Below are 12,470 nucleotides of genomic sequence, written 5' to 3'. Positions count from 1 at the left end.
GGCAGCCTGGCACCGGCCCATTGAGTTGGTGGGACCCACATGGCTCGTAGTTGGACCCAGCGGATCCCAGAGGCCGTGAGGGAGCCGGGGTGGGACCAAGGACTAGAGGGGGTACGGGCAGGCCTCACCCGGCCTGTACCCTCCTCCGTCTCACAGTGGGTGTTGCCCCATCAGAACTGCAGTGTGGGCCGGCGTGGAAAACGTGGGGAATGTTTCAAACGAAAAAAAGCCCAGCCCTCCAGCCCGTCTCTCTGCCCTCCGGGAGCACCACGCCCGTGTCCCCGGCAGTCGGAAAGGGGGAAGGGGTGTCTGTGTGAGGACACAGCGCTCCTGGGGACCACAGGGGGTGCCCCGACCAGGTCGCAGTGAGACCCGCCAAGGTTCGAGACCACCTCTGCCTCTGGCTCTGTGGCCTCGGCAGGCCAGGCCACCCATGTGTGCCTCAGCTTGTCCTTCTGTAAGTCGGGGACAGTAGGACCTTCTCCAGAGTGTCCTTGTGAGGGTGGGATGGGGCAGGTGCGAGCCGGGAAGCTGGGGAGGCCTTGCCCAGCGCCAGCCCGCCGTGGCTCCTCAGTGAGCATCTGCAGAAGGGCCCGGCTGAGCCTCCCACCCAAGAGTGGGCGCCGGCCGGGACTCTGGCCACACGCCCTTTGGGTCAGATGTTTGCTTCTGCCTGGTGACTAAGTGCCTGCAAAGCTGCTCCTAGGAGTCCCTTCCCAAGCACCTCAGGCAGAGCTGACATCTGGGACGAGGGCTCTGCTGCCTCCTTTCCCCCAGGCATCACCTCCGAGAACGAGCAGGAGGTGAAGCAGCTGTCCTCCGAGACCGACCTGGAGCGGGCCGTGCGCAAGGCGGCCCTCGTCATGTACTGGAAGCTCAACCCCAAGAAGAAGAAGCAGGTGGCCGTGTCGGAGCTGCTGGAGAACGTCGGGCAGGTCAACGAGAACGGTACGTGGCCTCGCCTCGCGCCCGGGCCTGCCCGTGGGGCTCCAGGGGCCTTCTGGTGGGGACCTCACCGGTGTCCCATAAGACCCGGGAGGGTCCTTCCTGGGCGTCCTCCTGTCCCTGGGGTCCTCGCCCTGATTCAGCCGTGCCCTGAGCTCCAGTTCAGTCCTCGGTCTGGGCGCCCAGCAGCCCCCTCGACTCTGGTTCTACCTTGATTTGCTCGGCCCCTTAGGGTTTCCTGCTCCTCCTAAGGGGACAGGGACTAGGGGAGGGTGAGAGGTGCCAGCAGGGACCTTGGATCCCCGAATCCCCCAGGGCCTCTCCAGGGCGGACCTCATCGCCACCCTCTGTAGTATCATCCCCCTCGCCCCTGGGGAGCTCAGTCCCTTGCAGGGGAAACTCAGAGCAAGGGACACGCCAGCAAAGGTGTGTGGGGACAGGTTATGCTGAGCAGACAGTGTGGTGTGTCCAGGGCTAAGGGTGTGTCCACAGTGGGGACGGGCCCTGCCCTCCAGGTGGAGGCTGAGAGCTGGCTGTCCTGGGGGTGTCCCCACCCTGCCCCCCCGGGGCTGTGTGGAGGCCCCGGGCCCTGCAGTGTCCAGAGCTGGGGGCGCCTTAGGAGCACACAGGCAGGTTTCTGAGGGGCCGCAGGGAACAGGAACGTCAGCCTGCCCTGATGCTCGATCTACTGTGCCCCTGCAGATGGAGGGGTGCAGCCTGGCCCCGTCCCCAGGTCCCTGCAGAAGCAGAGGCGGGTACTGGAGCGCTTGGTCAGCAGCGAGTGTAAGTATGGCCGCCAGTCCTGCGCCCGCGACACCTTCGGCCATGCCCACCACCCGGGCACCGTGACGCTCCCTCCTCAGGGTCTCAGAGGCTTGGGGACTGTCTGGGCCCTGGGCTCCGGACCCTGCCCAGCAGGAGTGTACATTCTGCAGGGAGGACGGCATGTCGATCCTGGCAGGACAGAGATGCCTGGGCTGTGAGCATCCTGGGGCTCTGGGCATCCTGGGGCTGAGGCAGCTCCATGGAGGGCAAGGGGCGGGCGCTCCGGGCCGGGGGCTGGGTGAGTGGAGAACGGCACAGGCAAAGGCCCTTGGGCACCCAGCACGGCTGTGGGGAGGTGGGGGCCCGCAGGGCAGAGCTCAGCAGGGGAGGGGAGGATGCAATTAGGCCTCTGGGTCTCCGGTGTGGACTCTCGGTCTTGATGCTCCAGGCGCCCGTCCTGGAGGAGACACAGGTGGGAGGACCTGGGACCCAGCACCAGCAGGAGGCCTGGTCCTCGTGCCTCTGCCACACACTCATTCCGGGCCTCGGGCAGGTGTGGTATCGTCCCTGGGCCTCGGCGTCCCTTCCTGCACAGGGACAGTCGGATTAGAGCCCAAGGACCCCCCTTCCCTCTGGGCTGGTGAGGAGTCTGTCCAGAAAGTGTCTTTGGATCTCTGGTGACAGGTGGAATTCTGGGTCTGGCTGTCTTTGCTGAGGCCTTGGGCAGATGGGGACACGGGAACTTGCATTCTTGCTCCGCTTGGGGAAGGCAGAGCCTGGTGTGGTGCTGAAACAGAGGGAGATTAATGACTAACAGAAGCCAGAGGAGTGGAAAGGCTTCTATGTGGCCCTCAGGCCCCAGAGGGCCGGGCACCTGGTGGGGATGAGAAGGGCCTCTGAGCCAGAGCAGGTGACCTTGGAATTCCTCCTGAAGTCACACTGCAGCCAGGAGCTCAGACCCATGGGCCGCCCCGGCCTGCTCCACCCCGGGGGTTTTAGGATAAAGCACGTCAGACCTTTGCTGAGGAGGGAGTAATTGCTAGAAGGCCGTGGGGTCGAATGAGAAATCAAGTGTCCTGGGCTCAGGCAGACGGGGTCCGAGGCTGGCCCTGCCGCCCACCAGCTGTGAGAGCCTTGGACTCGCTGAGCCTCGGTGGCGGGTGTGGACAGTCCTGTCCCCTGGCCCAGTGCCCCGGGGCTGACGGCAGGGTCACCCTCCTCTCGAGTGCGGGCTCCTGGCCCCCGACCCCTCAAGGACACGGCCCCCAGGCTCACTGCTCCCCCATCACCATCGCCCATCCGCTGGAACATTCCTTCCTAGCGGTTTGTGAAGACGTGTTTATTTCTCCCACCTCAGAGAAAAAGGATGAAACCCTCTCTGAACCCCACCTGCCCATGGCCACCACCCTGTTTCTCTGTCCCTTTTCCAGCGAAGCTTCTAGAAAGAGGTGTCTGTAGTCACCATCTTGAGTTCTCCCCCCACCCCAGGCTCTTCCCCAGGGAGGACAGGTGCCGATCCGCCCTAATGGCTCTGTCCAGGCCACCGGTGACCCCACGGCTAGGTCCGTCCCCTGTTGGTCCCAGGGAGCCCATCAGCAGTGTGGGCGGAGGGTCCTCTCCCTCCCGCCTCCCTCCCGGCCGCCTCCTCCTCCTGTCCTTGCTGCTGCCCTGACTCGGGTCTCCTGCCCCCGGGACTCTGGACGTCAGCACTGCCCCGGGGACCTGACTCTGTGTCCACACTCACTGCCTTGGTGGCCCATCTCACAGTACCGCGTGCCGTCACGACCCCACACTCACAGCCCCTCACACCCGCGTGTCCAGCCCCTGCTCCCCGCCTTGCCCCTGGTGGTCTCACGGTCCGCTCAAACCTCGTGTGTCCAGCCCTGCACTGCCACCCAGGCAGGCCCCACCCCATAGTGGTCACTGCATCCCACGCGAGTCCCTGGCTCCTTTTCCGATCCCTGGGGTTAATGAACCCCCTTCTCCACGCCCCGCCCCTCCCGCGGTGCTCGCCGCATTCCACACTGTTCCCTGTGTTAGTGCCGTGGTTTGTCTGCTGTCTTCTGGGACCAACTGGTTGTGGTGTCCGCAGCGCTGGGAACACAGCCCCACCCCACCCGCATGCCCACCCCCACCCAGGAGGCCTCGGGAAATACCTGGCAAACAGCAGGTGTGGCAGGGCCAGCCCTGCCCCTGGTCGCCGAGCTCACGCCTGCGATCGCGGGCGGACCCACTCCCTGCTCCCGCCAGGCAGCCCTCTGCCGGCCTGGATGACCGCCTGGATGTGGCCGCAGCTCCGGGGGACCGTCTGGCTTTGTGGGGTGTGAGCCCCTCTCCCCTCCTGCCAAGACGGGGAGCCAAACTGGATTGGGTCACCCGTTCCAAGTGTTTCTCGGTGCTCGGGCGCGTGGTAGGCCCTCGGAGCATGCGTGTTGACCAGAGGGTCAGTGGGGGGCTGGGATGCAGTGTCAGCGTGTTGAGGAGCCGGGGCCGAGGGAGAGAAGGGGTCACAGTGCACTGGTGGTGAAGGTGGCTGACGGGCTGATGGGAGCTGGACTGAGGCAGCCACTAGGCTGGAGCTGGGGGGACCCTTGGGGGGCGGGTCGTGTCATCAAGGTGAGGACTGTCTGCCGCTCCCCCCACCCCCGTCCAGCCCCCGAGAGGGGTTCGCTCCCCTGAGTGCGGGCGGAGCTCCCTCCTCGCTGACCCTGGCCCCCACCCGTCCACGCGGGGTGGCAGCGCGCTGGCAGCTTCGCAGACCCCGTGCGTTCTCTCCTGCGCTTCAGCCAAGAGCCACATCGCCCTGGATGACTTCGTGGAGGTCACCAAGAAGTACGCCAAGGGCATCATCCCCACCGACCTGTTCCTGCAGGACGATGACGACGACGAGCTGGCCGGCAAGAGCCCCGAGGACCTGCCCCTGCGCCTGAAGGTGAGCGGGGCTGGGGCTGCACCCACCCCCACCCTTCCCCTCCCCGCCCCTCTGGGAAGCTGGAGGTGGGGGCACCTTGCCCAGCTCGGGCGCCTCGGGAACCGTGGAGCTTATCCCTGGGGAGGCCTGTCCAGCTGGTGTCCCCATCATCGCATAAGGAACGGAGGCCTCTCATGCTCGCACTCAGGCTCTGACACCAAGGGTGCTGTCGGGCGGGCTTTGTGGACGATGGACGAGCTGGGCCCTTCTCGTCTTTTGCGTTTTGCTGCAAATCGCCACGTGGGGAGCAGGGCGCTATGTGCTCGAGGCCGCCTTTCACTTAGCCTTTGTCATTTCAAAAAATTATCCATTTCTGGCAGAGTGGCAGTCAGTTTTTCGAAGGTGCCTTCCCCTCAAAGCAAAGCGTTTGTGCTCAGGGGGCCGGGGAGCTCGGGGAGCAAGCAGGTGTGGTGTGGAGGGGGTGGCAGGGGCGACTGAGGACCCACCTAAGAGCAGGAGCAGTGCTTGCCACCGCCGTCAGCCAGCCAGCAGCAAGGACGGCGTGCAGACACGTGCCAACAGCCAGGAGTGGCGGCTGGTGCCCCTGCTGCAACAGCTTTTATGTTCCTGGTCACGTGGGGTGACTGGCCGAGGCTGCTGTCCTTTCACCAGATCCCCCAGCGGAGCTCCTGGGGTTGAGTTTGTCATGTCTGCAGCTTAGCTGGCAGGAACGCCAGAATTTACAGACGTCTGGCTACCAGGCAAGTCCATCACCACGAGGGGCTGGGAGTGCCCGGGCAGCACAGGGGCCTCTGGGCCGATGAAGCGTCACAGAGCCCCTGGCGGGAGTCACCCAGAAGGGGCTGCTTCTGCGTGCTCCCAGCTGTCAGGGAATGCGTGTGAACTGCCGTCCGCGTGGTACACGGGCTGGGGGGTGTGAGTCTGTGGCGGGAGGTGTGCTGACGTGTCCCCGTGCCAGACACAGCTCAGTGTGCGTGCCAGGCTGGGGGCTGGACGTGGAGCTCAGACCAGCTGCCCTCGGTGGGTGGGGAGGCTGGCTTGAAAGCGAGTTCCCGAGATGCTGCAGCCCAGAGGGGACAAGATGTGCAGGCCACGCTCAGGACCAGTGAGCTGAGGGCGCGTCTCCGAGGGCAGGTAGCGCATCCAGAGTGAAAGTTCTGAGACCTAGGGTCAGGATGGCTGAGGAGCTTGACTGCGGAGGTCACGGCTGTCACTAAAGGTCCCCATGGAGGCAGGCCTGGGCTAAGTGTGTTCCCAGAAGCCATGCGTTTCCTTATTAACGTGAAAGAAGGCAGGTGAAGCATTTGCTGTGGGTTTTGGCAAAGAGAAGCCGCTCCCCAAATGCCAGGGAGGGTCAAAGGTGCGAGGGCAACCAGGTAAGAAGCCCGGTGGCCCGGCCTGGGCATCCTGGTTTGCATCCTGGTGTGATTACGCATAACGGCTGCTTTCAGAAGCGGCTCGGTTTGGACAGCAAGTTTTGTCACCCTCCTTGTGGGTGCCTGACGGGCTCCATGCGCCAAGAGATCTGAAAGTCCTTGTTGGGAGAAAGGAACTTCAAATGTTCTGACAACAAGGAAACAAGGCGCTTCCTTCTCAGGTTTTGAAGCTGTCAGACAGAGCCCTTTGGTTCCTTTATAGTTTGCCTCGTTCAAAGCCTTGCACAAAAGCCAGGGCAGGACTCATGGCAGGTGTCTCCTGGCGCTAAAAGCTTTCACAGCCTCCGTGAGCCTCTGGAGACCCGAGAACGGATGCTTCCTGGGGAAGCCCCTGCCCCAAGTGGGACGTGCCCGAGCTCTGAGCTGACGTGACCCCAGGGACGCTCCAGCCTCCAGGCCGCCTCTTCTCCAGCCTTTCTCAACAGAGGAACCATCTGAAATTAAAGTCAGGATTTTTTTTTTTTTTTTTTGGTCTTTCGTCTTTTTAGGGCCACACCCGCGGCATATGGAGGTTCCCAGGCTAGGAGTCGAACCAGAGTTTTATCTGCTGGCCTACACCACAGCTACAGCAACGCCAGATCCAAGCCGTGACCTACACCACAGCTCACGGCAACGCCAGATCCTCAACCCACTGAGCAAGGCCAGGGATCGAACCCGCAACCTCATGGTTCCTAGTCAGATTCGTTTCCACCGCGCCACAACGGGAACTCCAAAGTCAGGAATATTTTTAAGTCATAACAGTTCTTACATGAAGTTACTGAAGACCTAGCGCACCGAAATTCACTCCATTGGGCAGAGTCCAGCTGAGGTTAACTTGTTTCAGCCTGCCGAGTGGGTGGTGGGCTCTCGGGTCCACTGACCCGGGGGTAACTAGCTGTCTTCTGTTTCTCACGTCAGCCGATTGCAGGTGACCTCCTCAGCCCTGGCCTTTCAGGAACTGACTCTCTACTCATTTTTATTTATTTATTTATTTATTTATTTATTTATTTATTTATTTATTTATTTTTATTTTTTGTCTTTTTGCCATTTCTTGGGCTGCTCCTGCGGCATATGGAGGTTCCCAGGCTAGGGGTCTAATTGGAGCTGTAGCTGCCAGCCTACGCCAGAGCCACAGCAACGTGGGATCCGAGCCGCGTCTGCAACCTACACCACAGCTCATGGCAACGCCGGATCGTTAACCCAATGAGCAAGGGCAGGGACCGAACCTGCAACCTCATGGTTCCTAGTCAGATTCGTTAACCACTGCGCCACGACGGGAACTCCTCTACTCATTTTAAAAAATTTCCTTCCTGCTCAAAGAACAGCTCATTTTAATTTGTTCAGACTTTCGCTATAGAAAAGGTTTCTCATCTCACAGTTGGTGGGGCCCCAAGAAGGAGGGCTTGGGTAGAAGCCACAGGGGACAGAGTTGAGGCCTGAAGAGGAGGGAACTTCCTGGTCACAGTGGCCCAGGCGCCTCATTGTGCAGGCAGAAGCCGGCCCCTTTGGACTGCAGATTCTAGAAGCTTTGTTGTCTTTTAAAGGTCCTCTCAGCCATGTAATTGTGTGACCCCCATGGGCTAAAAAAAAAAAAAAGTGAATGCTTTTGAGCTTTAGAACAGGACTTCAGATTCATTCCAAGGTGCCAGCTACCTGGGTACCTCCAGGCCAGCCCCTCCAAAACCAGTGGGCGCCAGCTGTGCTCAGAGGGCTCAGTGATGGGAACAGCAGCTCTGGGGCGCCTCTCGTCTGTCCGGCTGTTGGCGAGGCCCTGTCCACAGGGATTAGCCGAGAGGCCGCAGCTGACACGCTGGCTCTTCCATCGCTGTTGAATTTGAGCTGGCGGGTCTGGCTATGGGGCAAAGGGGCTCCTCGCAGAGAAACTGGAACAGTTCTTTTCGCCGACGCTGGTTTGCTGCCCAGCAAGCGTCAGAAATCCCCACGAGGGTAACGTCACGGCGTCCGACGTTCCCCAGGACCGTGTCCGGACGGGGTGGGCGCTGTGTTCCCCCCCCCCCCCGCCCCCGGAGAAGCGGCCCCAGGGAGCTGGGGGAGCCCTTCACTGGTGTATTCATTTGTTCGCTTTCTTGCTGATTCTAAATCTGAGCAAGTGAACTGTCAACCCCCTGAGAAGGGACGCGGCTCTTGGTACAAGTGCACGAGTGTCTGTAACTGTGCGCACACATGTTCTTAAACACTCCCGTTTTCTCTGGGGACCCGGCCCCTCTCATCTGAGACGTCAGGCTCCCGGTTGCTCCCCAGTGTCCCTGTCATCTTGATTGACAGCTGAGGCTCTCGGGCAAATGACGGCTACACTCCCGTGTTGTCACTTGGTTGTACCCTGCCAGGACCCCTGCTCCTCCCCGGTCCCCCTGTGGGCTGGGCAGACGGATCCTGTCCCCAGAGCATAGACGGAGGCCTGGGAGCTGATGGGGCTTCCATCACCTGGCCCCTCAGATGGGCTCTGGGCGTGGCCAGGCTTCCCTGCCCCCTTGTGCGAGTGACCCCCATGGGGACGGCTCCCTGGGGTGGTCTGGCCCAGACCCCTGCCCTCCTCCAGACCACATGTGTGGGGACAGCCACTGTCCATGGCCACTGTCCCTCTTCACCCTCTCCAGCTTCTCTCTCATCTGCCCTGAGCCCTGGAGGGGCTGATGCCTCGGGGAGTCTGCACAGAGGTCCAGGCCAGCCTGGATGGCAGGACCACCCCGCTCCGAGGCTGCTCCCCAACTTGCCTCCCTCACAGCCCCTCATCTGTCTTCCATTGTGCCGCCCTTTGCACCCCATACAGACTTGGAGGGGTGGGAGGCTGCCTTCGAACATGGCCATGGGGGTTGTGTGTCCTGAGCAGCCAGGTGTGCAGGGGTGGGGGTGCAGGCGGCAGGCGTGGCTGGTGTCGGGCCTCCTGCCGCCCTGAAAACCTCACATTGGCCCCGTTGTAGCTGAACTGTCCTCCATTCATGTGGGCACCGAGCTCTCTGGTGTCCCTCCCGCTCCTGGGATGGTCAGAGCCCAGGGCAGGCTTGTAAAGCAGCCGTTCCTCTCCCCACTGGTGGGTGGGGGTCGGGAGTGGCAGAGGCCGGGGAGGTGATGTCCTCACCACAGGGGTGGCTGAGACCAAGCCGCCCAGGGCTGACATCTCTGCAAGTACGAGACCCTGTGGGAGGGAAGGGGGCTGGGTGGCTCCTCCAGGCGCCCGGGGTCTCACAGGGGAGGCCAGCACCCGTGAGTCTGGAAACCCTGGCAGAAGGTTGGGGGGGGGGCGGGATTGGGTGGCATCCGGGAAGGGTTCGTGGGGACCTCAGGAGCGTCACCACCTGGAGAAGGCGTCACGGGTGGGGCGGACCTCGCAGACCAAGGGCCCGGCTGCGGGAAACAGCAGGTGAGTTGTTCGCTTTGCCCAGACCCGGGGCCAAGGCGGGCGCTGGCCGGGAGCAGTGACACAGCAGGGGTCAGGGGTCCCGCCCTGGCCGGCCTCCATCGCCCCCCCGTCTTTGTCTCCCCCTCCTCCCAGGTGGTCAAGTACCCCTTGCACGTGATCATAGAGCTGAAGGAGTACCTGATCGACGTGGCGTCCCGGGCGGGCCTGCACTGGCTGTCCACCCTGGTGCCCACCCACCACGTCAACGCCCTGGTCGTCTTCTTCATCATCAGCAACCTCACCGTCGACTTCTTCGCCTCCGTCGTGCCCCTGGTGGTCTTCTACCTGGCCTTCGTCTCCATGGTGATCTGCACCCTCAAGGTCTTCCAGGACAGCAAGGCCTGGGACAGCTTCCGCGCGCTCACCAGCCTGCTCCTGCGCTTCGAGCCCAACCTGGACGTGGAGCAGGCCGAGGGCAACTTCAGCTGGAACCACCTGGAGCCCTACGTCCACTTCCTGCTGTCCGTCGTCTTCCTCATCTTCTCCTTCCCCGTCGCCAGCAAGGACTGCATCCCCTGCTCGGAGCTGGCCGTGGTGTCCGTCTTCTTCACGGTCACCAGCTACGTGAGCCTCAGCGCCTCGGCCGAGCCCTACACCCGGAGGGCCCTGGTGACCGAGGTGGCGGCCGGCCTGCTCTCCCTCCTGCCCACGCTGCCCGTGGACTGGCCCCTCCTGAAGCTCCTGGGCCAGACCTTCCTGGCGGTGCCCCTCGGCCCCCTCGTCGTCCTCAACGTCAGCCTCCCCTGCCTGCTCTACGTCCACCTGCTCTACGTCTTCTTCCGCCTGGCCCGGCTGCGGGACTTCAAGGGCACCTACTGCTACCTGGTCCCTTACCTGGTCTGCTTCATGTGGTGCGAGCTCTCCGTGGTGCTCCTGCTCGAGTCCAGCGGCCTGGGGCTGGTGCGCGCGTCCGTCGGCTACGTGCTCTTCCTCTTCGCCCTGCCCGTGCTGGCGGCCGGCCTGGCGCTGATGGGCGCGGTGCGGTTCGCCCGCTGGTTCGTGTCGCTGGAGCTCACCAAGATCGCGGTCACCACCGCCATCTGCAGCATCCCGCTGCTGCTGCGCTGGGGGACCCGGGCCCGCTTCTCCGTGCTGGGCACGGTCCGCTCGCTGACGCGCAGCTCCGTGGTCAAGCTCATCCTGGTGTGGCTCTCGGCCATCGTGCTCTTCTGCTGGTTCTACGTGTACCGCTCGGAGGGCATGAAGGTGTACAACTCCACGCTGACCTGGCCGCAGTACGGCTTCCTGTGCGGCCCGCGGGCCTGGAAGGCCACCAACATGGCCCGCACCCAGATCCTGTGCAGCCACCTGGAGGGCCACAGGGTCACGTGGACCGGCCGCTTCAAGTACGTCCGCGTGACCGAGATTGACAACAGCGCCGAGGCGGCCATCAACATGCTCCCGTTCTTCGTCGGCGACTGGATGCGCTGCCTCTACGGCGAGCCCTACCCGTCCTGCAGCCCCGGCAACGCGTCCACGGCCGAGGAGGAGCTCTGCCGCCTCAAGCTCCTGGCCAAGCACCCCTGCCACATCAAGAAGTTCGACCGGTACAAGTTCGAGATCACCGTGGGCATGCCCTACAGCGGCGCCAACGGCTCCCGCAGCCCCGAGGAGGACGACGTCACCAAGGACATCGTGCTGCGGGCCAGCAGCGAGTTCAAGGACGTGCTGCTGCACCTGCGCCAGGGCAGCGTCATCGAGTTCAGCACCATCCTCGAGGGCCGCCTGGGCAGCAAGTGGCCCGTCTTCGAGCTCAAGGCCATCAGCTGCCTCAACTGCATGGCGCAGCTCTCGCCGGCCCGGCGGCACGTCAAGCTGGAGCGGGACTGGCGCAGCACCGCGCACGCCGCCGTCAAGTTCGCCTTCGACTTCTTCTTCTTCCCCTTCCTGTCGGCGGCCTGAGGACGCCTCCCGCCGCCGCCGCCAGTGCACGTGGCTGCCAGGACGTCCCCCATGTGGCCCCAGCCAGGCGATGCAACACTAACCCCTGTGCGTGTGTGTGTGTGTGTGCCTGCACATGTGTGCAAACGCAGGGCTTCGGAGACCCTTCGTCACCCGAGTCTGCGCACACCTCCGTGGAGGGCTGGCTGCTTTAGCTCTGTCCTCCCTGAATGCCTAGTGAGGTTAGAAATTGCATGCGCAGCCTCCACCCGCAGTCCCACCTCTCCACATGCAGCTGGAGCGCCAGGCCAGAGGGTTCCTGTGCCCAAAAAGCACTTTACTGAAGCTGTCCTCCCTCCCCCACTGCCTCCACGCACCCCCCGGCCCCTTATTTACTTCTTTTGGGTTTGTTTTTTTCAAGAACTAGTAGTGCTGCTATGTAAACTCAACCATAGCATTTCTTATTTATTTGGTTGCTGCTAAGCCTTGACAGCTGTTTGCTGATCCTGGGGGCCTGCAGAGTGGCTCTGTCCCGTGACCCCCCCCCCCAATTCTAAGATTGAAGGCCATGCCCGCAGAAGCCCTGAACCCTGTGTCCCACAGCCTGCCCACCTCAAGGCTCTCCCACCTGGTGGGTGGTGTGACTTTGTGAGGGTCTCACCTGAATCCACTGGGATTAGGAATTAGCAGGAACCTGGGCATCCCTGCCCAGTGCTCAGAAAAGTTTGGCCACGTTCAATGCCAGAAAGCAGAAAGTCAAGGACCTGAAGCAGCTGAAATAAAAACCTTTGAAGTCCACTGTCCACTGTCCTTCTCTTTCTTTAGGTGTCTTCTCTTGTGCGTGCGTGAGAATCAGCGGGGTCTACACGTGCATTATCTCAAGTGCAGCTCGAGTCACAGAGAGCACAACTGGGAGCTCCCGTTGTGGCTCAGTGGGTTAAGAACCTGACAAGCATCCATGAGGATGCAGATCTGATCCCTGACCTCACTCGCTGGGTTAAGGATCTGGTGTTGCCACGAGCTGCAGCACAGGTCCCAGATGCAGCTCAGATCTGGGGTTGCTGTGGCTGTGGCGTGGGCCGGCAGCAGAAGCTCCCATTCAAACCCAAGC

At 62.5% G+C, this 12,470-nt stretch overlaps 1 protein-coding gene across 1 annotated transcript in view; it reads left to right on the top strand.

Moving 5' to 3' along the window:
• Positions 1-12,157, top strand: part of WFS1 (wolframin ER transmembrane glycoprotein) — a 29,974-nt gene extending 17,817 nt beyond the window's left edge. The window contains exons 5-8 of the mRNA XM_047798357.1: positions 778-948; positions 1,648-1,728; positions 4,497-4,642; positions 9,572-12,157. Coding sequence (XP_047654313.1) covers positions 778-948; positions 1,648-1,728; positions 4,497-4,642; positions 9,572-11,380 — 2,207 coding nt within the window. The 3' untranslated portion in view covers positions 11,381-12,157. The remainder of the gene's footprint in view (positions 1-777; positions 949-1,647; positions 1,729-4,496; positions 4,643-9,571) is intronic.
• The last annotated feature ends 313 nt before the right edge of the window (positions 12,158-12,470 follow it).

The sequence above is a fragment of the Phacochoerus africanus genome, chromosome 10 (genome assembly GCF_016906955.1).
Source record: "Phacochoerus africanus isolate WHEZ1 chromosome 10, ROS_Pafr_v1, whole genome shotgun sequence".
NCBI lineage: Eukaryota > Metazoa > Chordata > Mammalia > Artiodactyla > Suidae > Phacochoerus > Phacochoerus africanus.
This window is presented reverse-complemented; position numbering and strand designations above follow the sequence as displayed.